The following is a 23,923-nucleotide window of genomic DNA, read 5'->3' on the forward strand; positions in this document are numbered from 1 at the left end:
GAGGTTGGGAAGAAAAAATGTGCATTTAAGGCATTCAAGTTAGCAAGCTGAAATAGAGATGGAAAGAATATTGCAGCAAGGAGTAAAATAAAATGAAGAAGTGAAGGGTCCCTTATAACCAGAGGAAGGTCATTTGGTTGATGAGAGCAGGGATAAAGATGAGATTCTGAACTATTATTTTTCATCTCTCTATACAACTGAGGAACCAGCTAATGAGGCTTTCTTTTTAAAGCTCATGGCTCAAGGAGCAAGTTAGTCACCGGCTACCACTGGCAACTAAGCACTCCGAAATGCCTTGGGCAACTAACTTGCTCCATGGGCCATCAGCCTAATAGACCCAATTCTAGTAATATAACTACTGATGCATGGGTCACTCAGGGGGAAATTCAAGAGCCTTGAATTGGGTACTAAACGAGCCAACGCTGGGCCTTTCAATGGAGCTACAGGAGTGAGCCCATTAGAGCAGATCCACTTTCTATCACCCGTGTACAAACCACAAGTGGAGGAAAGCAGACAATCTGCTACGTGTGCCCCTGCCCTTAGCGCACAGGTAGGATTTAGACAGGACAGCTTTTAGGCAACAACTGTAGGAATTACTGCCCCCTATGGTCAGTGGTGCATTGATTTCTGTACTTGCCTTTGCTATACCTCTCACTCTCATAATGCCTTACAAAGGGAAACCATTTGCCCCCCCCCCCCCCACACTAGCCATTACAATATAAGTGTCTATGATCTCTACAAGATGCAAGCTTGAATCTCGGCCATACAAAGCATATTTGGAATCTGGAATTTGAGAAGTGAGAGAGGAGTCTTAGTAATTCTCTTGGTGTGCAAAGACTTGGGAATGTGTTGCCTTTGGTCCCAACCAGTGTCACACAAGTTCCTGTAAGTTGTTGCTGAGTTCAATCCATCACAACGAAATATCTGGGTAGGAAGGGGGTGTAAATGACAGCTGAGAATTATTTTGTTTCTATATTTTCATTCCTGTGGCTTTAGATGTACAGACTTTTGTACACACAACCCTGTGCAAAGTGGCACACTTACTATAAATATATATATATAGTGGATATGGACTCGTAGGGTCATAATATAATCCATTTGTGTAGGAGGCCGTGTCATGTTTCTTTCTCTCCAAAAGAATTCGTCCTGCTTTGTGTTATCATTTAGTTGATGGGGCTAATTGGCTTGAGGGCCTGCCCCATAGCAACCAATCAGTGATATAAACAGACTACTGCAACTTACAAAAAGAAATTGAATATGCAATTGGTTGCTAAGGAAAACTGCACCGGCGTAAATGATCTTTATAACAGAGCATTCAGTCACCGGTTCATACATGCTCTGTGCTACCTATGGCACATTTTTTGGTCCCCACAAGGAATGCTTTAGACCTGATATTTTTTTAAGATGGCGCTGATGCCCTCAGCCAGCAAACTGATGCACCATATCAGTGGGGTTATGTAGTAGGTGCTCTCAGCTGAGTTATTATCATCATGCATTTATAAAGTGCCAACATATTCCGCAGTGGCACTGTACAATAAATGGGGGTATTCACTGAACATGGGAATTTACAGGCAAAGCAGCCAAAATGCACCTCACTCTCAATGGTACAGCCCTGACAGCGCCTCTAGTGGCCATAAACAGGCTTCTGTTTGGCCTAAGCAGGTTATATGGCAGCTCCCATTCCTGCATAGATAGAAACAGCCAGAGAAGCATTATTCGTAGTTAATCTATGCCCTGGAGCTTTAATAACTCTTTAATGGAAAATAAACAGAAAATAAACTTGTAAACAGACTGATTTCCCCCTGAAGGTCCCAACGCGGGGTATAATTTACTAGGAGCTGTCGCTGGAAGCATTAGGGTAATTTTTAAAAGGTTTCCTGCATTCAAAGCAAATGACCTGAATTGTACTTGGAACGTTATTTATTTATAAATAAATAGAGAGAATGAAGGCGCAGTGACATGGACGGGAGAAAGCAAATAATGATGCCGCTGTGTGGTTTAAATTGCGCCCATAAATACAAACCTATTGCAATGAGAGGCGCTGACAGACGGGATTGTGGGGGACCGAACAAAGGAATGTGCTTTCGGCTGGGATCAGCGAGCAATCCCAGAATGCCTTTCATGGGGATAAGCAATAAGGACCAGAGGGGGTAGGACTGTATGTAAATGGGAGCTGGGTTGGGGTAATAAGGAATGTACCATTAGGTAGTTTAATCTCAGGGTTGTACCATCACCACCAAAGCAGAGGGGGAAGTCAGGCTGCTGCACAATGATTAATGAGCACTTCCTGGGATATACATCTTATGGACGCCGAGTCTACTCTCTACATACAAACAAGGCAGCCATCGTATACGTAGAGGTTCCCTAATAAACTAAACAAGGTTTGGCGAAGGGCCACATCTATTATCACTTCCATGGGTCTGGCATCCAGCTGAGAACAGGCTCCAGCGTGGGGGGGCATTATTGATCCAAAATGTATAAGCACGGATGGTTCTAGATAACTAATGGAGGTGGCCATACTCTCAGTGATAATGTTTGGTATCCAACCAATAGGCTGCTGGCTGACCGGATGGATACCACATGAGGGGCCATACACAGTATGACTTTCTATTGCTCCATCAGAAGAGCAGGAAGTGAAGCTGCGGCTGCTACTCACTTCCTCAGTAATGCCCCATACAGATATGTTCCAACCAATCAATAGGGTATAAGTATCAGTAGGACACACACTAGGCGCACAGCCATAATAACAGATGTATGGCCAAACCATCAGCAGCCACATGTAGGGCAATAGGCAGAATTCCAGATAAGGGGCCAGTCCGAGGGGCCCGTCTGAGGGGCCCAACATATTTACATCTGAACGGAGGAGTTGGAATGTCTAATCAATTACATGGATCCTCCTCTACACCCCCCTATTACCGTGAATGTGCAAGTATCAGGTAGTGTAGGGATGAGGGAACAGGGCACATTACCCATGTAAAGCCAGTGTCCGTGCCCCCCTCCCTGCTGGCACAGCTGTACTCCATACACCCCCTGGTATGTCTATTATTTCTTAGCATTGTTTCTCTACTCATTTCTCCTCTGTGCTCTTGGTGTTCTGAAGATCTGCCAGTAACTCTGCCCCGGCTTCGCCTGCCTTCAGGCTGAACAGCAGAGCCCCCGGGGTGAATCCGAGGGAACGCAGGCTGTGGGCGTAATCAGCAAACACCGCCGAGACCACCTTATGTGAGGAGAGGTTAAGGAGAAACCCAGTGGAAAGGAAGGAAAAGGCATCACACAAACACACTGACCCAAATGGTGGGGTTCAACATATCCAATATCTCAGCTCATCGGCTGCTCAGTGACAGACGCAGTAAATACCGACACAGAGGTACCAGTGTGACCTACTGAGGATACAACTCATTACAAGCTCCACTGACTAAAGATCCTATCTGTACCTGAGCGCTCAGACATACACGGAACCTTCTAGAGTCAGCTGAACCATGAAATGTTCCAAACGCTTTCCTACGTAATTAGATCAGATCTTGCAATGCTTATTTGTTTGTCTTAAAGGTATACAGACCTATGCCTTTATTAAGGTACCCTCTTTGCCTTAAACATGGCCACTGATTGGATGTCAGGCAGTAGTTTCTATGCTGCGGGGCTGTATTCTTCATAGCTATCACAAATGGCTGAGCAATTTTTTGGGAACAGTACTTTTTACCACTGGAAAGTTGTAAAATGAGAGCTTCTCAAGTAATAAGGAGGGAGCATTTACCAAAAGTCATATTTGACATATAGTTGCCTTTTAATCTACGGCATTCTTCATAAATGCTCGCAAAGCAGCACCATTTGGCAATCAGATCATATATATCCCCCAGAAAAGCCAAGCAATGTGGCAGCTCCAGCTCCAGTATAAATGAGAGATGGAATTCTATATCCACAAACGGAGTTAAACTCACAGGCGTTATAGTATATTTAAAGGACAGGGGAAGGTTAATGCTCTGTATTAATACAATTTTGTGGCTGTGTGCGCATATGTACACTGAAGTATATACACTTGGGAGCCTCAAAAAAACACAAATGGGAAATACCATTGAGATGACAGTGTGGTACGAAAGGTGCCATTCGATTTAACGCGTTTTCCATATCCTGGGAAAATAAATGCCAAGGAACATTTCTGAGCTCCTGTCAGCTTTAAAACAGGTAGTTCATCATAACAGGCTGTCCCTAGTAACTTTTCAATTGGTCTTTATTATTTATAGTTTACAAATGATTTGCCTTCCCCTTCTGCCTCTTTCCAGCTTTTATATGGGGGTCACTGACCCCGGCAGCCAAAAACCTAACACTCTGTGAGGCTACAAAGTTACTGTTACTTTTTTATTTCTTATCTGTTTATTCAGCCTTTCTTCCAGCCTCTCATTACCACCGCTGCCTGGTTGCTAGGTATGAATGCTAGCAACCGGATAGCTCCTGAAATGCCAAACTGGCGAGCTGCAGAACTAAAAGCTAAATATTTAAAAATCCGCAAGAAAAATTAAAAGTGAAGACTAATTGTGTATTGTTTGAGAATATCCATCTATATCATACTAAAATCTAAACTTAAAGATACTGCAATACTACTCTACGCTCCCCAGGTACAGAGCACAAGTATTGCTATAGCTCACTACTGTGACCCCCCCCCCCCCCTCCGTTTGTCTCCATTTGCCTCCATTTGCCCAAATAAACATTCACAAAGGATATTTGTTTCTTCATTGTCTTCAAGTGCGCCACACTGCAGGCAGGCATCCGAGAACAGGGCCGCTCTATCAAAGCATCTCATGCTGAAAAACAGAGGAAATGGACTGAGTGGCATAGTAAGGGTTAAAGGACAAGTAAAGCTCCATTCACTGGGGGGAATGACAATATGTTAGGCACCCCCCCAGTAAATATGCATTTTTAATGTGCCTGTTGCTGGAGGAATCAGACAGGCTCCATTCAGCATTACTAGGACATGTCAGCAGTGCAGCCGAGTGAGGCCATGGCAGATTAGTGACACGGCCATATAAACAAAGGCAGGAGGTCTGACTTGGAGCGTTTATGTGTTTAGCTCTAAATGAAAGCTCCTTAGCCCTTTCCAGCACTAGGCACATAATCTGAAATAAAGGAGGGGGGGGGCAGAGTGCTCTTAAAATAATGATACACACACATACATGTACCTATGTAATTTGGTTAGAAAAATTACAAATTAGATTGTAAGCTCCATTGGGACAGTAATTAGGCATAGTCTATAAAGCACTGTTGGTCAAGCAGCAAAGTTTAAATAAGGGCGGTCAGGCCCGGACTGGCAATCTGTGGATTCAGGTAAATACCGGAGGGGCTGCTGTAAGATGCCATAGTCAGTCACTATTTATTGGGCCTATAGGGGGCTGTTTGGGCCTCTGTGTACTTGGAATCCCAGGGCTAAAACCTGGGGTAGGTGTAAAAAGGAGCAGATGTCTTTGCCTGCATTTGCAATGTGAAAGAATTCCACAAGGTGTCGCTAATGCTTCTCGCTCAGGACTCACGTGTGGAGCATCTCAATGACTTTCCGGAAGCTGCCAAGAGAAAGGAGCACAAGGATGGCCTTGTATTTTTGGTTGATGTGGGCTGAGCAGAGATGGTCGACCCAGCGTTTCAAGACTTCAGCGCACTCCTCTGGGTTTAACCTCACCTTAAGCAATAGAATGCAGTTTATTACTCTCGCTTGCACTGGCACAAATGGGGCGTTTGTATAGGCTAAAGGCATAAAGGTTCACTATGAATGGTAATAAAATGTGGGGGACACTGCACTATAAGCATAACCTGCTGATAATAAATTGGGCCCTTAATCTTCATTATTAAAACTGCCTGCATAAACCATTTCTAGTCCATTCTAACTACTACCCCAACACTACCCCCCAAATGAATCTGCACGTTAGGTATTTCCAGCGACCAAAAGAGGCCCAAACTGGACGACTAATTGTTCAGTTACAAGGAAGCCCTTGGTGTGTTGCAGATATATAGATTAGACCAGTGATCCCCAACCAGTGGTTTGTAAACAATATGTTGCTCATCAAACCCTTGAATGTTGCTCCCCCTGGCCCAAAGTAGGTGCTTATTTTTGAATTTCTGATAAGGAGGGAAGTTTTGATTGTATAAAAACTAAGTATAATGCCAAACCTTCTGTAGGCTGCCAGACAACATAGCTGCTACCAAATAGCCAATTATAGCTCGTATTTGCACCCCCAGGAACTTTTTTCATGCTTGTGTTGGGGAGCAACCTGGGTATAAAAGGTTGGGGATCCCTGGATTAGACCCTTTCCCTTAGTAAACAAACCTTTGCCAACCAAGCTGCTCGAGTCCATTCATTGTAGGTCTGGAGGTACCGGCAGGCATCGGCAGCCTTATCTATCAGGCACAGCAGCTGTACTCCCTCTGTGGGGGAAAATAAATGGCACAGGGGTTGCACAGCAATAACATTTTTTTTCTCCCTGCACAATGTACCCTCCAAAAATAAATGCAAACACCACAGAGTGAGGGTAATTCCTTCACAGTGTCCATTCCTGGTCTGCATTAGGGACCCTTCTACATATCCCCCAGACAGCCTGCCATTACTGAAGGGTTATACTCTGCTCATTGGATTGGACTGAACACCACCTACCTGCTAGTTTCCCATTAGCAATCATGTTGGTGGCCACTAGTTTAATGGTGCTCTGGGAGGGTCCAGAGGAGGTGACAGTGGTAACCAGGCAGGCTTTCAAGGAGTCACAGTAATACTGTGGATTCTCAGCACTGGTCTCCAGCAGCAGCTGCACCGCTCGGTCTGTCTGCAATCAGAGAGTGACAGTTGCACAAGAGATTAGAGAGTTACACAGGAGCAGGTAGCCATTATATAGAAGGATGATGATGTTCTGGTTTTGTAGAAGTAGCCCCAGGGGTACACTTACTTGGCCGAGAAGCAGGAGTTGGTCAGCGCACTTCCTTGTGTGTTCATAGCTCGACCGCTTCACTTCCTGCAGGCAAACTCGGTCCAGCTGAAATTTCTGCAGGAAAGAAAGAGTCTTATCTCTCCCAGAACAAAGTGCAGAAACCCCCTCACACTCATTGAATTATTACGGTCCTATGCCACATGTCTTACACAGACACTAGAAACGGGAGTTTAGAACCAGACTGACAAAACTTTTACCTGAAAGTATGAATTCTCACACAGCAGGTCATAACAAATATCTAAGGGATTTAATGCCGAGCCCGCCTGAGACTTCTCTCGCTGGAACGCTTGCAGGTAATGAGCCGCCACAGTCCAAAAATGGAGTTCAGACTCATCCCCATAGAGCCTGGGAAAGGGGGAGTAAAGGGAAACTTCTGAGGTTAAAACATTCAACTGATAAAGAGCAGTGAGGCTTTCCTGTGCCAAATGTGCTCCATGTTCTTGGATACTGAGCAGACTAAATAAAGCTCCCTGTGGCCTGCGGATACATAACGGGCTACTCTGCCATATACTGTATCAAACCACTGAAAAGCCATTCCACCCTCAGAGGCACCCAGCCCTCTCCAGCCCCCCCAAATATGAACCCCTGTTCCATGAGCCCATACTCACATACTAAGGGCAGATCCACAGAACAAGGCAAGGGGGACACCTACAAGGGGTATAGGTGCTGAAAAACCACCTCTATGGGGGCCCCACGGACACAAATAATTTGACTTTGCTTCACTGAAGAAATATAAACGGAAGAGGCCAAATAAACAAATACACATTGAGGAGATGAGGGATACAGGTGGATGGAGGGAGTGCAATGCTAAAGGTAATTTGTAACATTGGTGTTTGTGGGAAAAAGGGATCCCTGAACCAAATTTCAGAATCTTTACATGTGATGAGAAGTAAATGAGATTTAAGGGCCAACTATTATATATATATATATATATATATATATATATATATTACTTCAGCCCTGAGTGGGGGGGCAGACTACATTAATAACAGCTGAAGGGCCACAGCTTTGTTAACAATAATGTGATGAATAGTGTTAGTGTCACCATCTTGTCCTACTACACCTTCTATGCCCCTACTGCTGCTCTATGAAGCCCCACTCAATGCAGGGCCCAGAGCAGTTGAACATGGAGGGATCTGCTGGAGGTGGCATAGAAACCACAATGGCCAAAATTAAAAACACAAGTATGGACAAACCAGAAGGGAGCAGAGTAGAAGAAGCTGTGTACAGTAGTGCTGTACCCGGTAAAGGGTTAATTTACCTTGCCACGAGCAGGCACCTCTGCAGAAGGGTGAACTCTGGGTCCAGGAGCAAGCCCTTTATATCACTGGGAAGACAATTTAGAGACATAATCAGAAAATGAGACAAGGGAAATTCTAGACCACAATGTACTCTATGAGTAGCCCATTAGGTAAGGTCTATGCCCAACACTGGACACATAATAGTCTCTATGACCAAGAACTGCCTTTCTTACTCACTTGGACAAGGAGTTGATCTGCTGCTGTATGAGATCCTTCATGTCCTCGTGCTCTGGATAATCCCTGTATAGAAGCAAACACGCACATATGAGATGGAGATTCCACTGCAGTACAGCAGGGTGGGCAGCGAGGCCTGTGGGGACTGTATACAGCTTTTCAATGAGCAGAAACATTTTATATTCAGTATTAAACCCAGGTGAGAAAGGTAACAGCTTTGTTTTATGAGGTTTGCTTATACATTACTATACACTTACAGATCTGTAATAGCCAGGGAATATTTGCCTGCCCAAGGCTGGTGGAGCAGGAAAGCTTTGAGGACAAATGCCGCCCTTGGGAAGAGCAGATACGGACACCAGACTGGATCTGAAAACGAACCACAGGCGAGACTGTTACACTCTGATCACACAGGGCAGGGGCGCTGTGATTGGATCCCTATCACAGGAATATCCTGCTTGATAACTTTCATCAACTCCTGACGGTTCGAGGGCCCCGGGGTTGCAGGTTATTTATTCCAGCCCCGAGCACATGCAGGAGGTACGCGAATAATGCAGAATAAATATTATCACCTACTCTCCTTTCTGCATAGAATCCTGCCATAGTGCCTCCATTCACAGGTACTCAATATTCATTTTCCTCCAGCGGGCAGCTCTCTGCCTCACTATGAATTATTCAGCAGTGTCCTGATTCACTATGCATTAACTGCCTATGCCTTCCCATTGCTGCACTGTGCTGCCACAAATGCACTGCTGAGTGTTACACAAAGAGAACCAATGCTTCCCTGACAGCTAATACAGGCAATAACATATTAATATACTAGGGCTGCTCGGTTTCAAAGCAGGCTCAGAGCCACTCACAATGACAGTGTGGTGCCAGCTATCTCTGAGTGCCATTGTTGTCAGATTACCTGGTATGCCAAAGGGTTTAAGGTGGCCATACGTGGGTACTCTGACAGATCAGCCCATGGTTCAAACAGATAGATACCATCTACATTTTTTATTGTTCCGTGTGACTCCTCTCCACTTCCCTTTGATCAACAAACAGAAAATTTCCATCTGGACAGATTGTCAATCACAAGTTTATCTGTCAGAATAGACCCCTTGTTGGCCATACATGCCCAGATAGTCCAAATCCAAACCACCCAAACAAATCTGACTATGGACTTCTGTCTCCTGCACATTACCAATCAGCTCCTGTTCATCCATTCTGAAGCAAGTGGACTTCATAGTCATATCCAGCACTCGAATGCAGCCGTCATCGGAGGCCAAGATGACTTTGTCTGATGAGCACCAGTCTACATCCAGGATGCGGTGGCTGATGTTCCGCCCGCCTCGCAAACTACTGACCATCTGAATCTGATTGGAGAAACATGGGGGTGAGCGGTTTCAGAGGCCAAAGCAACACAATGTTTTGGCACAGGGCAATATCTTTGTGGATAATATATAGACCACCATAGAGATTGCAGAGATAGCAGAATTACAGCAGCTACAGGAAGGGTGCGGGGAGTTTTAGCTGTATAACTGATGGAGGTTGCCAGTCCCATTGCTACATAATGTAAAGTTGGCCAAACACTGTAAGATCTGCTTGTTTGGTGAGGCTGCCAAACAAGCTGATCTTTTCCAGATATGCCCACCTAAGGTTGGTGATATCAGGCTAATTCGGTTAATCAAATTAAACCTGCGGGCATAGGTGACATCAGACCAAGGACCACATCAACAATCCAATGAAAAACCTGCCTGATCGAGATCCAGACAATTTTAGGTTAGGCCTGTCGGGGGTGCCCATACATGGGCAGATAAGCTGCCAAATTGGTCTAAAGGACCTGAATCTGCCCCTGTATGGCCACCTTAAGGTTAGAACAAAGTGGCCCACCTACCTCTTTGGTGTCCCAAACCTCTGCCCCATCATTGTAGAGTACTATCAGCTTCTGATTGCCTTTGCCTGGGGCAAATCGGATCTTCTTAACCCCGTTTCTGTGAGTAGGAACCCCCCTGGGAAAAGGAACAGACTGCTGTTAGCCTGGAGCACATAAAGACTTTACCATCTGCTCCATGAAACAGACCGTGGGGCTCATTTACCAACAGCAGGCGCATTTCAGCTAGGGCAGTGACTGGCAACCAATCACATATTCAACTTTCATTATTCTTTCTGCAGCTGGCTAAACAAAGCTAATCATTGATTGGCTGCTATGGGTTTTTTGAAAGGGATGAACTCTGTGAAAAGGCAACATCAAGATATAGTTAAGGGCTAAAGGATCCCTGCTTTCACCAACTAGAGACAAAGAACTGGATGCCACGTTGCCTGACTTCTGTGGCCCTTTCGTTTGATTATTTATTGATTTCCGAATAAAAGCAGTGAACTGGAGGCGAATGAGACGGAGCAGCACGTGAGCCAAGTTCATATTTCCATTTACTTTATGCCCAGTGGAGAGTGACCAGGGCAGCGACACTTTATCTTCTCTCTCTCAGAAGCATTTGTCTCTAATACAGATATATGGCCTGGAACGGGATTCATCTAGTGGGCCTCTTAGGGTCATTAAACTATGGCCCCCAGCATCCCATGAGAGGCAAAAAGATGTTTTGTCTATGTGATAAAGAAAATCAGATGCCAACACATGCTCTGGGGGCTCTTTTACATACCAAAGTGCAAAATACAGGCTGCAAATGGTCATTTTTTTGCAGTTTTCTTGCATTGCCTCAGGGCTCAGTTTTGGAGCACAGAGACATGCCACTTGCCCCTCGAATAAAGTGCTCACTGCATTATCCAGAGCTGTATCGGTGAGGGATGGCAGGGGGAAAGCATATAGGCACCTACCCATCTGCCCCCTATCTTGCTCATCATTCAGACATGGAAGCTAAGAGGCAGCAGAGGGCACAGGTCGCTATGGGGCCTCATTCTTACCGGTTGCACAGGGCAGGTCTGCGCCCTCTGACACTGCTCAATACACCAAGTTATGGATTATTAATCAGGCACTCAGGGTAGAGTACAGAGTTCCCTAGGGCACAAGTGAGCACAACAGGGTGGGCTTTTATATTTTGTAAGTGATTTTTTTTTTTGCATTGCTTCAACTAAGCTTTCTCTCTCCCACTACTGAGCTGGTCACACATGGGACAAGCTATTCTGTATGTGATACACAGTGGTGTAACTACAGCACGCTGAGCCCCCCACAAAAATTCTTTGCAGGAGCATGACATACACAGTAGCCCCTACCTGGCCCTTCCTAAACCCACCCACCCACTTGCTTCCACCACTCGGGTGGGTAAGAGAGGGGATTTCCAAAAACTACAGAAGAAGTACTGTAGATCTCATGATCTGGGCCCCCTGGGTCTGCCTGAGTCCTCTATGGTTATGGCTGAAAATCCTGCAGGCCTATTGCCTCCCCACTCCTGGCAGATCTGGGATGACAACAGCTGAAAGGCTGTTAAAATTTGAAGGTCTCTACCAACAGAGGAGATTGATAATTATTGGGTTCCAGTATATCAACACAACTAAGTACAGCTTTCTGTACTTAGTGCTTCGGCCACATTAGCAAATAAGCCCCGATATCCCCTTACAGATTCCAGTAAAGCTAAAAGATGGCTATGGAGGGCAGTCAATGACAGGTTACCTGGAGACACGTCCTTTCAGGTCCCAGAAATTCAAATTTCCATCCACATCTCCCAGGACCAAGGTATCTCCTTTCCAGGCGATGCAAGAGATGCTGCCCATGCTGCCCTGCGGGTACGAGAGAAAGAGATGATATTTAGCCCTGGGGTCCTTGCTGTACATAATAATTTAGAGATCTGGGGCACTACTAAGTGCACATCTGACTGATAAAAGCTTTGCTGTGGCCCATAACGCTGCCCTGAGTGAGACTGATAGAAGTCTTTCTGCTCATGTGAAGCCGACCCGGATGGATCATACATCATCCCTATGTAACACGCCAGTGTTTTTATTGTACCACTGCCATAAAAATGGCAGTATCAACAGCACGACACATGATTCACGAGGCACTTTAAAAGAGATTAGCAGCTGTAGCAGGAGTAGGAGCAAAAGAACAGCATTGGTTCTGTATCAATAATACGTCCATACGCTTAGCGAGAAGTCACCTTACTGAGCTATGGGGCAGAACCAATTGCAGTTACATCAGAATAAAACAAACATAGGAAGCAAGAAAGAAGGGAGAATTGATGCCAGCATCAAAAACTTGTTATAAAACGGCAGTAGTCCAATTGTTAGAAATTCTTACCACCTCTTCAATTGGTCTTAATTTTTTATAGTTTTAGAATTATTTGCCTCCTTCTTGACTCTTTCCAGGTTTAGAATGGGGGTCACTGACCCGGCAGCCAAAAAACTATTGTTCATTTTTGATTCCTTATTACTTTCTATTCAGTCCCTCTGCTATTCATATCCCAGTCTCTTATTCACACCACTGCATGGTTGCTAGGGTAATTTACACCCTAGCAAAGCAGATAGGCCCTGAAATTCCAAACTGGAAAGTTGAACGAGAAGCTAAAATAAAGCAAAAACTGCAAATAATAAATGAAGACCAATTGCAAATTATCCCAGGATATCACTCTAAATCAGACTACAAATGCATTTTAAGGTGAACTACCCCTTTAAGTAAGAAAAAAGGCCAAGAGAAATAAAACAAAAATGAAAGACTAAACCAGGTGGATGAGTGTAGCAGAACCTGTAGTTGCATGTCACGGCTATAAAATGGTATATTTCCTACCTAATTACTGCAGCACGCTTATTGTCTGATCTATTATTCAAGAACCAAATGTTACCAACTGCTCAGCCGCTGCCAACTCATCCCAAGGAGAGAGCCAAGTAAAGCCCTGCGAGATACCTTTAGCCCCTAATAAAATGCTGCCTTTCTGCCCAACACTAAGCTACATATAAACAATAACAGAAAGCCCAATAACTTTTATATTTAGGCTTTGGGAATGTGCTAGACACCTCCAAAAGCTGAATGCTCAGTGAGAGACTGCTGACTACGTAGGTGCCCGTCTGTCAACAATAAAGGCGCGTTCCAACCATCACTCACAATGGCTTTTCCTTGCCTAAAGGCCAGATGCGCAACACACATTCTCTGTCCTTATCTATTCCGTTTAATGTGACCTGTCCCTTCCAACTCATTTATATTCATATCTGCTCCAAGCAATCAGGCAGGTCTCCCCAATGATTGTACTGTCAGTCTCACAGTCGCTGGATGTCAGCTTTTGCTTCCCATTGTTCCTAGAATTTGTGCTGACATTACAAAAAAACAGGTTGCTGATAAGGTAATCTCATGTAAAAACCAAGGGAGAGAATTATTGAATAAAGGACAAATATCCCACTAATTTGGAGTGTGTAATGGTCTGGCCAGATACTGAACTCAAATCGAACCTTAAACGACATGTGAATATGAACAAATACAAATACAGGTATGAGATCCCCTATACGGAAACCCCTTATCCAGAAAGTTCCAAATTACGGAAAGGCCATCTCCCATAGACTCCATTATAAGCAAATAATTCTAATTTTTAAAACCGATTTCCTTTTTCTTTGTAATGATAAAACAGTACCTTGTACTTGATCCCAACTAAGATATAATTACCCCTTATTGGGGGCAGAACAGCCCTATTGGGTTTATTTAATGGTTAAATGATTCCCTTTTCTCTGTAATAATAAAACAGTACCTGTACTTGATCCCAACTAAGATATAATTACCCCTTATTGGGGCAGAACAGCCCTATTGGGTTTATTTAATGGTTAAATGATTCCCTTTTCTCTGTAATAATAAAACAGTACCTGTACTTGATCCCAACTAAGATATAATTACCCCTTATTGGGGCAGAACAGCCCTATTGGGTTTATTTAATGGTTAAATGATTCCCTTTTCTCTGTAATAATAAAACAGTACCTGTACTTGATCCCAACTAAGATATAATTACACCTTATTGGGGGCAGAACAGCCCTATTGGGTTTATTTAATGGTTAAATGATTCCCTTTTCTCTGTAATAATAAAACAGTACCTGTACTTGATCCCAACTAAGATATAATTACCCCTTATTGGGGGCAGAACAGCCCTATTGGGTTTATTTAATGGTTAAATGATTCCCTTTTCTCTGTAATAATAAAACAGTACCTGTACTTGATCCCAACTAAGATATAATTACCCCTTATTGGGGGCAGAACAGCCCTATTGGGTTTATTTCATGGTTAAATGATTCCCTTTTCTCTGTAATAATAAAACAGTACATGTACTTGATCCCAACTAAGATATAATTACCCCTTATTGGGGGCAGAACAGCCCTATTGGGTTTATTTAATGGTTAAATGATTCCCTTTTCTCTGTAATAATAAAACAGTACCTGTACTTGATCCCAACTAAGATATAATTAATCCTTATTGGAGCCAAAACAAGCCTATTGGGTTTATTCAATCTTTAGCAGACTTAAGTTATGGAGATCCAAATTACGAGAAGATCCGGAAAACCCCATGTCCAAAGCATTCTGGATAACAGGTCCCATACCTGTAAATGCATTATCTATGTTGCTTTTTAGCGTTTGGATTTTGAATCCCAACCCAAATCCTGGATTCGGCACCCTGTATGAAATGGATATTGCTTTGCCTGTATGCCGCAACACTCATCCCAAAGCAAGTATCCAATGAGAATGATCCTGCCCGGTCAAAATGTAGTAACATCGGAGTCCTCTGCCAGCTACAAAAAAACTGGGCAACTGCTATAAGACTAATACAAGCAAAATTGTGATTGGCTGCAAAATGGCAATTCCTGCGCACAGCCGGTCTCCCTTTAAGTAAAGGGCTGCTTTAGTGTGCGAGCAGTGCAGCTGCACCCGAGTCGTTTGTTAGGGTGGAAGAGATGAATGCGTTGTCACGATTCCGACTGCTGCCTGGAAAAACAATGCCTCAATTAACGGCTGCGGAATTTCATATATTAAATTGTTCAATTATTGCGCCTTTCAAGTGAGACTGAATCGTTAGAATTTTGGAGTCTATCTATAAAGCTAATAAATTAGAGCCGTGTGTATGGGAACATCTATACAGCAAGTTCATACATTATCCTACAACTGGGCAATAATTCACCTACAACTCCCAGCACCTTCAAATAAGCCTCAGGCCTGGAGGGAATAGGATATCAGCCCAGCAATAATAGCCTATCCACCTATCATCCTACACATTGCCTAAACCTATATTACGTATACACCTATTACCTATCTAACTGGGATCCCAATTTGACAACTCCCAGGTGGGCTCCTAACTGCAGGAGAACCAACTATGGACTTGTGCTACATCCCCAGCCCAGTGATGCCCCCAGAGCAGCTACTTCCTCTCTGCAGGATGCAAAAAAGTGCAAAAGATAAGTGCAAACCATTTTTTACTTTTGCACCCTGCCCTGCACTTTGCACCTTTGGAGCAGGTCTTTGTGTTTCCCATTGCTTTCCCCCAAAGAAGACAGCACTGTCTGTGTTCGGCAGCAATGTATTCACAAGGCTGGGGCAGCACAGAGATGTCCCAACCCGATAACTTGTGATGTTTGAATCGCTTGTGAGTCCTACCCGAAGGTATGGGCTCCGATGCTCATGTGTAAGGCTTTCGCCAATGAACAGCATGTGCTGACAGATCCACCTTCGCTGAAGCTAGGGTGAGAACCACCAAGTCTTGGCCTAGGGTCAAGCCCAGAGGACTGTGACACCAATCCAGGGTGCACATGGGGGTGCAATGCCATTAATTGCCTTGGTAAGGCTCCAGCTGGCAGCTGGAAAGTATAAAAGAAAAATGCCTCCCGCCCGCCTAATGGCTGGGGCAAAGGAAGTGAAGCATGAATAGGCAGAAGGAGCATGTGCGAAGCACCCGACAAAAAATAAGCCAGCAGCTGTTCCCTAATGGGAACACAGCTCCTCCACTTTCATCAAGCTTCAGCTTGAGCAATTAGCAATAACCACGCCTCGGTAGGACCTCATTGGCTATGATATTGCCACTGCGCAAAGCTGATTCAACCAACCCAATAACTTGTGCATCATTTAGACTTGCAAGCCAGGGAGTGCCAGTGGGTGCAAGCCCTGTACTTACCTGCCAGACAGGGCTCCACTCATTCCTCATTTTCATGGAGAGAGTGCAGCAATGTCCTCAGTGCACTAAAGGTGCCCATACACCCGATATCCCCACCTATGGCCCTGGGGCCAAATGATCAAATTCTAATGGCAGCAATGGCACAGTCAGTTTGGGGACCGTATCAACGAGCCGGTGATCCGACTGAATCTTTTAACCTGCCCGATCGATATCTGGCCAATTTAGGCCAGATATCGGTCGGGTATGGCCATCATTTCTGCCCCTACACAGGCCGATAAGCTGCCAAATCAGTCCAAGGGACCGTTATCGGCAGCTACATTTGGCCCGTGTATGGCCACCTTTAGGGGCACAAAGTTGAGGCACTTGCACTCTTGCACTTGTATCAGGCCCAGACTGACAATCTGTGGATTCTGGCAAATGCCAGAGGGGCTGCTGTAAGATGCCATACACAGCCCCCCACCAGCCCACTAAATAGTGACTATTTGGACCTTTGTGTACTTGAAATGCCAGGGCCTATTTCTTATCCCAGTCTGGACCTGCCTGGTATCTCTTTAAAGCCTGCACATTGAGTTGTGCTGATCAGCTCAGTCCAGTTTGGGCAGGCTGCGAATGAATAAATCTTTTATAGCAACCAATTGTGTCTGGGAAACAGCAGGAAGCCTAGCGGAACTATATTTCACGAGAAGGTATTATTATGTCTGGACGCAGCTCAGGGGAACCGTTGTTATGAGTTATGCGCAGGGACAACGGTTATTGTGTCTCATTGCGGATTAACAGGACTGTATGTGCGGCTGCCCAATTACTGTATTTAAATTGATGGCTGAAAGAGGTCCCCGGGTATATACAGCTGATCGATAGCCTTTTGTTGATCAGCATAACAGCGAATAACCAATAGACGGGAATAACAAATTGCAACCTGTTATTCAGGCCGTTTGCATACTTGTGCCAATTAATTGTGCTCCCAGCTAATGACTTTAATAGGCCGAGGTTTCTCACCTTAACAGCGCAGAGACAGAGCACATCCTTCTGTTAATAAATATTCACTGAGAGGGAGGCGGGAATGATAGGCACAACATAAATGTGCCACTCCCCCTCATTCTGTGTTCTATCCCCAGCTCCAGCACAAATAATACCCGCACAGAGTATGAAGCTAACAGTTAGGGCTGCGTTTAGCGCCGCTGTTCTCTGACAAGTACATTGTACTGGAACAAAATAATGTCACCAAACACCAATTCCCCTCGATTCCCAGACAGTTTAATGTTACAGACTGTAATCTAGAATTGGTAAGCATTGCACTGCCATTGCTAACACTGCTGCAGTTTTGTTTCCCAGAATCCTCACCCATAGTTTCCAGCAGTTGATTAATCTCTTTTCCTGATGTCCTATACCAGAGACAGCTAGGAGTAGTGGGTAAGGAATATCTGGAGGGCAGTAGTTTGCCTGCCCATGCCCTGTACAACTGCAGTAGGCAGTGTGAGGTTCTCCAGCTGCTGTTTCTAAACTACAGCTCTCAAGATCCTGGGAGCAGCCCTTAGTGACCAATATAAACAGAATACTTGGTCAGTGGGTCGATCCTGCTTCTTAAGAATACATGGCCTGATACAATAAGTGATGATACTCCTGTTAGCAGAAAGCTGCATAGGCTCAGGGTACAGGATTGTCCACCGGCATGTACCCCAGCCAGTGCAGTTTTCTGCTGACAGGAACCCCCAGCCCAGGGCATCAGGTAATTGATTACAATTACAGGAGGGGAGGGGGGTGCCTAACATTTGGAACCTCCCAGATTTCTGGTCCTTCAGGTACAATTCCTGGGATATCCCAAAAGCATTCAGCTTAATGGGGGGGTTGTTGTTTAAAGCCAAAGTGGGGCCACGGGTTTAATGGCTTGGCACAGAACGTAAAGCAGCAGTTTGTTAACATATGACGTAGCAGCTGTACAACTACATCTCCTATCATGCGCAGTTAGCAACTGGAAGGACTTGCAGGCAGGGAGTTTGTGTCCTTGGTCCTGGGCAGGAACCCACAACACTAACACTGCAACTCCCATAAGGACATCCATTGCACAAAATGTGCTCTAGCCACATATGCAGTTGTCTTTACGGTTTTAAAACCTTGTTCCATTAAACAGGGGCTGTATGTAGCGCATTGCCTGCTTAGGCCACAAACAATACAGGTTAACTCACATCTGGGGGAATCCTGGCACTGTCTTTGACAGAGTTGCCCTCGACGGTGAGGTGATAAACCTGGCCATCTGTATCGGTAAAGACAAAGTGCTCCCGCGCAGAGATATTCTGGCTCATCTCCGCCTTGCTCTCCGCCTCCTGTAAGAGACTAACACGCCGGGTTATTACCGATGCATTCAGCTTGTCGGGCCGGGAGATGCCAACACATGTTACTTTGCATTTCCCCTTTAACGATTTCCTGCCAAAGAGGCCAATTAGCAAAGCTCTAATGTGCAACCGGAGACAACAAACAGCGGAATTTAACCTGCAATTGTTCATAAGATCTCTATGTTCTAGTATTTTGTACAGTATGGCACACCCCCCACCCCCCCCCCATCCATCAGAGCATTGGCTTAAAAAAAGGCGTTAATTGGACATTATCACTAAAACTGCTCATGTATGAAAGATTCTTGTAACATTTTAAGAAATCAGTGTTTCCATAACAGAATAGGAATTAAGGCTACTGCCACACAGGGCTTATTATTAGCCTGCATTTATCTGCATCATCTTCCCCCTGTGTGTGCACCTGAAGCCACCGCATCGGCCCGGGTGCAAGCACATGGAGTGATTTCTCCGCCTAAACACATTTTGGCCATGAAAGCCACTTTGTGTGCCTGTACCCGGGCTGATGAAATGGCTTCAGGTGCACACGCAGAGGGAGGCTGATGCTCAGGGGCTGATTCTCGGCCTGTGTTTGTCTGCAGGATCCTTGAGGCAATAGCCTTAAGGGCAATGACACATGGAGCTACTTGTAGCCAACTACTTGTCACTGCTACAAAATAGACAATGCTGATAATTGTCTCTGTGTGTTTTTGCAGAAGCAATTTTTAGTATTGGCTATGGCAGCGTATTTTCTGGCTTCAGTAGCACCATGTGTCATAGCCCTAAGGCATCTATGTAGAAGTGGAAATGTTATTAGCTTTAACTTAAAACTTCCTTATCTACTGCTTTCCAGCTATTTGTAAAGACAGTTGCAGATTTGTAAGGCTACAGCACTGAAGCATATGTTACTCTTTGAGACAAGGAGCAGCTCATTATACAGAACGTTAATCTGTAGACTGGCAGTTTGTTTTATTAAGCTGTATTAGTCACTCAGCAGAACCAGGAAGTGTTTGTTTCTAGTTGCTACTCTGGACTAGTGCTACTCTTGTTTAAAATATGCACCACTCAAGGGCACTTTGTGCTGAGCACCACCATATTTTTCCCTCTTTCCTAGGCATTGCCAAACACCCTCTGTACTGTGCCCAGAATCACTGGGTATAGGAAATGCCAGGGAACACAGTAGAAGTGGCAGCTACACAGGTTGTTTTGAACCTGTGTAGCCTGGTAGAGCAGGTTACTGATGAGACTCACTAGGGTCTGCCTAACTAATTGCCAGCCACACTGATCTCACCTATTTTACCTAAACAAAAAGTACATTGAGCACCACCCTATTCACTGAGCTCAGGATTAAATGGAGGAGGGGTATCCTGCTCCTAAACAATAAAGACTAAATGAGCAATTATAACATTTAATTTTAACACATACATAATAACAGGCACCAAGTTTGTTTCAGGCATAGTAACCCACAGCAATCATTCATTTGGTTTCAAACTGCAGGACAATAAAGGTTTCCTGCTGACTGGTTGCTATGAGATACTAGAAACCCATGGTACAAGTATGCCTTCATGAAAAGCAACAATAAGTATGTAAGGGTGCACAGCCTCCTTTTATGCAGTCGGGTGAAGCATTTTATGTCCTTGCTGGGAGGCTGTAATCATAAGAAGTGATAGAAAGAGATGGGCGCCAAAGTGATTCCCTCTAGTGCTCTGCAAAACAGCATTTATCTCACCATCTGTCATCATAAGGAAAACTATCATAGTTTTATGCTTAGAGCTAAAAAAAAAAAAAAGGCCCCTTAAAAAGGACCAACAGAAGGAATTTTAAATAAAGAAAAAACGGAATTTTGCGCAATTGTCACCTCTGCTACCCGTGTAGGTATGAAGCTGCCAGACGCCTCACCTTATGACCGAAGACTCCGCGCTGTTTAATTCTGTGTCTGAAGAGACGGTCTGACGTGCTATCGCCTCTCGGGCTGCCATCTGCTTCTTTCTGAGGCTCTTCAGGTTGTGGGATGGGGACCACTCCTGGGAAACATGAAATAGAAGCTGTTAACTGAATGGACAATTAGAGCGGAGCCAGTACATATGCAACAGTAGGCACCCAGCCAGCATTAAAGCAAACAAGTTATAGAACTTATTACAGTTCAAAGTAATAGTGTAGTCATCAAAAAAAGTGCTAGATTCTGCCCAAGAACAATGTGTAACGTATTGTGTAGGCCAGTATATAACAGCACGTGATTCAACCATGTCTTAATCCAAAAAGTATGTAGGTTGAATACACACTTCCGCTGCTTCGCCAGCAACCCTATAACAGTAATGATCCAGGCCTGTAAAGTTGTCATCAGCAGCTTCCTATCTTCGACCTTGCTAGGCCATCTTTTGAGTGTCAGTGGCACTGCACATGCTCAGTGGGCTCTGGACTGCTGTTGAGAAGATGAGCTTAGGGGTCATTGGAAATCAAGTAGAAAATTAGTTTAATCTGCCACAGAAGCCGATTCTACAGGGCTGTGTATTAATCAATTCTGATGCAGAATGCACTGGTTTCTATGCTGCCATGTAATGTGAAACTGGATTAACAATTGCCTTGTATTGGGCTCTTATATTATTTACAGATATTTTGTATAGGGAAATGGTGACAAAGCTCAGGCAAGTGGCAGAACCCCAGAGCATGTGCTGGGAATCAGCAGAAAAGATGGGGGGCAGCTGGGGGCACAGATCTCCCCTGCTACATATGGTGTAATATGTTTAGACTTATTCATTGTTGAGCTTTACTTCTCCTTTAAATCAAACGTTTGTAGCGTTGCTACACCATTACAAATTAAATAAATAAAGAGAGCATTCCTTCAACCAATCAGGAAGCAAGGTTGGAGATGCAGGCGAGAGATTATATACTTTCAGGGCATTATTTTGCCTTACCAAGGCTGTCACAGAAGGGAAGCTTTTAGACATCTCCCGCAGCAGAGTACAAGTGCGAATGTCCCATAATTCCAAGGGCTTGTCTTTAAACACCACGGCCAAGTACTGCCTGCAAAAAAAATCAAGGGCAGATGGTTAATGGGCACCCGGGAACAGAACATTCTGGCGCACAAATTTTAGCCGACAGTTGATTTTATCATATGGGATATGTTGGGGAAGGAAAGGAGGCGCCATAAGCATTTCATTTTTAGCACAGTATTTCCCTACTAAATCAAACCAGAAGTTTGAATAAAATTATAAAGGAGAGGCGCAGTTGGCCTTAAGGACTGGGGGGGTGAGTTCATGTGTTCAAATTGCTTTCTCGTAATCATTTCCCTTCCCTGCGGTATCTGGCACTTACTTTAAATGAGACACTTTAATCATCTCCATGGGTTGTTCATCAATACCTCTCTCTCCTCGAAATGCTATACTCCTCCCTGCAGAGAAGAGAAGAGGATGCACGGCAAACTTCATTCTGTCTCAGCCAAGCACAATCTGATTAACCCCACTGCTGGCACGCTGACCGGACTGACGGATGCAACCTGCCCCGGCCCTGCCTCATTAAATGAATCTGTACAGGCTATAATGGCATGTTTAAACTATAGCAAACTCTGCGGGAGTTTTATTCTCTATCATCTTATTACCAATGCTGGCACTGCCATGTTTTACTCTAAATACCCAAAAGAATATACCAGCATGTTATGATCAGGCACCAGATTATGGAGGGCTCTGAACAGCACCCAGTGTCTGGAGCATGTATAAGGAGAGGCATGGCATATTTCATCATATGAAGCAGTACAGGTCCCTATAGGGCAGAAAACTGCATGTACAGATGATGCAGTCAGAGTGCACACATTGCAAACCCCACACCAGTAATATAAAGGGGTATGGGTGTTTTTGTATACCAAGTGCTGCAGATAATAGGTTATCTAGCTTTAAAATTAACACTTAGTATAATGCAGACAACGAAATTCTTAACCAATTTGCAAGAGGTGCTAATTTGTTTTAATTTTTTAACTAATTAACCATTTTGAATGTCAGCAGGTAGGGTGCCATTTATCACGCATTTCATACCTATGAATAAGTGCCCCAACAGGCATGAAACGCATTAGGTTTAATCCTTGTCCTAATAAATTAACTTTTAACTTTACCTTCACTTACTTTTATTCCTTACTTAACAGGGAGCTCACATATATTTGTTCTATTTATTTTGCATAATCACTGGGGTGAACTGTGTGGTTTTTCCTTTTGTTTATTTGTCCACTATACATAATTGCTGAGCATTTATTACTTTTTCAGCACTGATCACTGCCCATCTTTCCGCTTTTGGGCAGGACCCATTAGGGCCAGGTCCCAGAGGGATTTATCCAGGGGGTAAGGTGAAATGGCAGCGTTCCTGTTTGGAAAAAATTGTAGCAGTGCAGCACCAACTTGGGTGATTTAAATGCGATGGGTGCACGGGAGCCATGGAAAATACTGGTAAGGTGGCACTTAGAACTTCAGACTAGTGCAAATTTTTTTTTGAGCAGGAGTACTAACCCACGGGGAAAAAATTAGTAATTCAACACACTTAGGGTGCCTAAACTATTGCCCCCTTTGCAATAGGGTCCCATTTACCTTAGCCACCAGGCAGTGGTTATGAATTATAAGCTGAGAGGTAAATAAAAGTGGGCATGAATAGAAAGATAAATAAAAGAGCCCCTTAGTGCTCATTCTAGGAACTCTTGCACCCCCCATCCCCTTCATGCTGCGCTTTGCAATGAGCACTGGATGAAAAATCTGCCAGTCCTATAGACTGATTCGGCAGCTTATCTGCCCATGTATGCACCACCGACAGACCTCCCTGACTGATAACTGGCCTGACATTGCCCAGATCTCAATTGGACGGGTTTGATTTGATTCAGATCAAGGACCGCACTAGTTAGTTGAATGGCACCTATGCCCGTTGTCTTAATTCGATCATTTTGGCCCGATATCGTCCATGCATAAGTGGGCTTATTAGGAGAGGATCCGCTCACTTGGCAACCTCACCAAACGAGTGGATCTTAAAGTGTATGGCCACCTTTAAGGCTGGCAGTAAGGACAGAGCTCCGATGCAGGCTGTGTGCCCTTCTACTCTTAGCTTGACCCTCAGAATTACACA

General features: G+C 44.4%; 1 protein-coding gene and 1 pseudogene across 1 annotated transcript in view; both read right to left on the bottom strand.

The window, feature by feature from the left end:
• Nucleotides 1-1,715: 1,715 nt before the first annotated feature.
• wdr11 (WD repeat domain 11) overlaps nucleotides 1,716-23,923 on the bottom strand; it is a 35,468-nt gene continuing 13,260 nt past the window's right edge. Inside the window, exons 13-29 of the mRNA XM_031905518.1 lie at nucleotides 22,142-22,217; nucleotides 21,742-21,850; nucleotides 20,726-20,850; nucleotides 18,686-18,833; nucleotides 12,048-12,154; nucleotides 10,317-10,431; nucleotides 9,624-9,795; nucleotides 8,698-8,806; nucleotides 8,444-8,506; nucleotides 8,227-8,292; nucleotides 7,163-7,310; nucleotides 6,924-7,019; nucleotides 6,638-6,803; nucleotides 6,314-6,411; nucleotides 5,523-5,668; nucleotides 4,720-4,799; nucleotides 1,716-3,222 (exon numbers count right to left, since the gene is read on the bottom strand). Coding sequence (XP_031761378.1) covers nucleotides 3,068-3,222; nucleotides 4,720-4,799; nucleotides 5,523-5,668; nucleotides 6,314-6,411; nucleotides 6,638-6,803; nucleotides 6,924-7,019; nucleotides 7,163-7,310; nucleotides 8,227-8,292; nucleotides 8,444-8,506; nucleotides 8,698-8,806; nucleotides 9,624-9,795; nucleotides 10,317-10,431; nucleotides 12,048-12,154; nucleotides 18,686-18,833; nucleotides 20,726-20,850; nucleotides 21,742-21,850; nucleotides 22,142-22,217 — 1,979 coding nt within the window. The 3' untranslated portion in view covers nucleotides 1,716-3,067. The remainder of the gene's footprint in view (nucleotides 3,223-4,719; nucleotides 4,800-5,522; nucleotides 5,669-6,313; nucleotides 6,412-6,637; nucleotides 6,804-6,923; nucleotides 7,020-7,162; nucleotides 7,311-8,226; nucleotides 8,293-8,443; nucleotides 8,507-8,697; nucleotides 8,807-9,623; nucleotides 9,796-10,316; nucleotides 10,432-12,047; nucleotides 12,155-18,685; nucleotides 18,834-20,725; nucleotides 20,851-21,741; nucleotides 21,851-22,141; nucleotides 22,218-23,923) is intronic.
• LOC116412579 lies at nucleotides 16,273-16,422 on the bottom strand (annotated as a pseudogene).

The sequence above is a fragment of the Xenopus tropicalis genome, chromosome 7 (genome assembly GCF_000004195.4).
Source record: "Xenopus tropicalis strain Nigerian chromosome 7, UCB_Xtro_10.0, whole genome shotgun sequence".
Classification (NCBI taxonomy): domain Eukaryota; kingdom Metazoa; phylum Chordata; class Amphibia; order Anura; family Pipidae; genus Xenopus; species Xenopus tropicalis.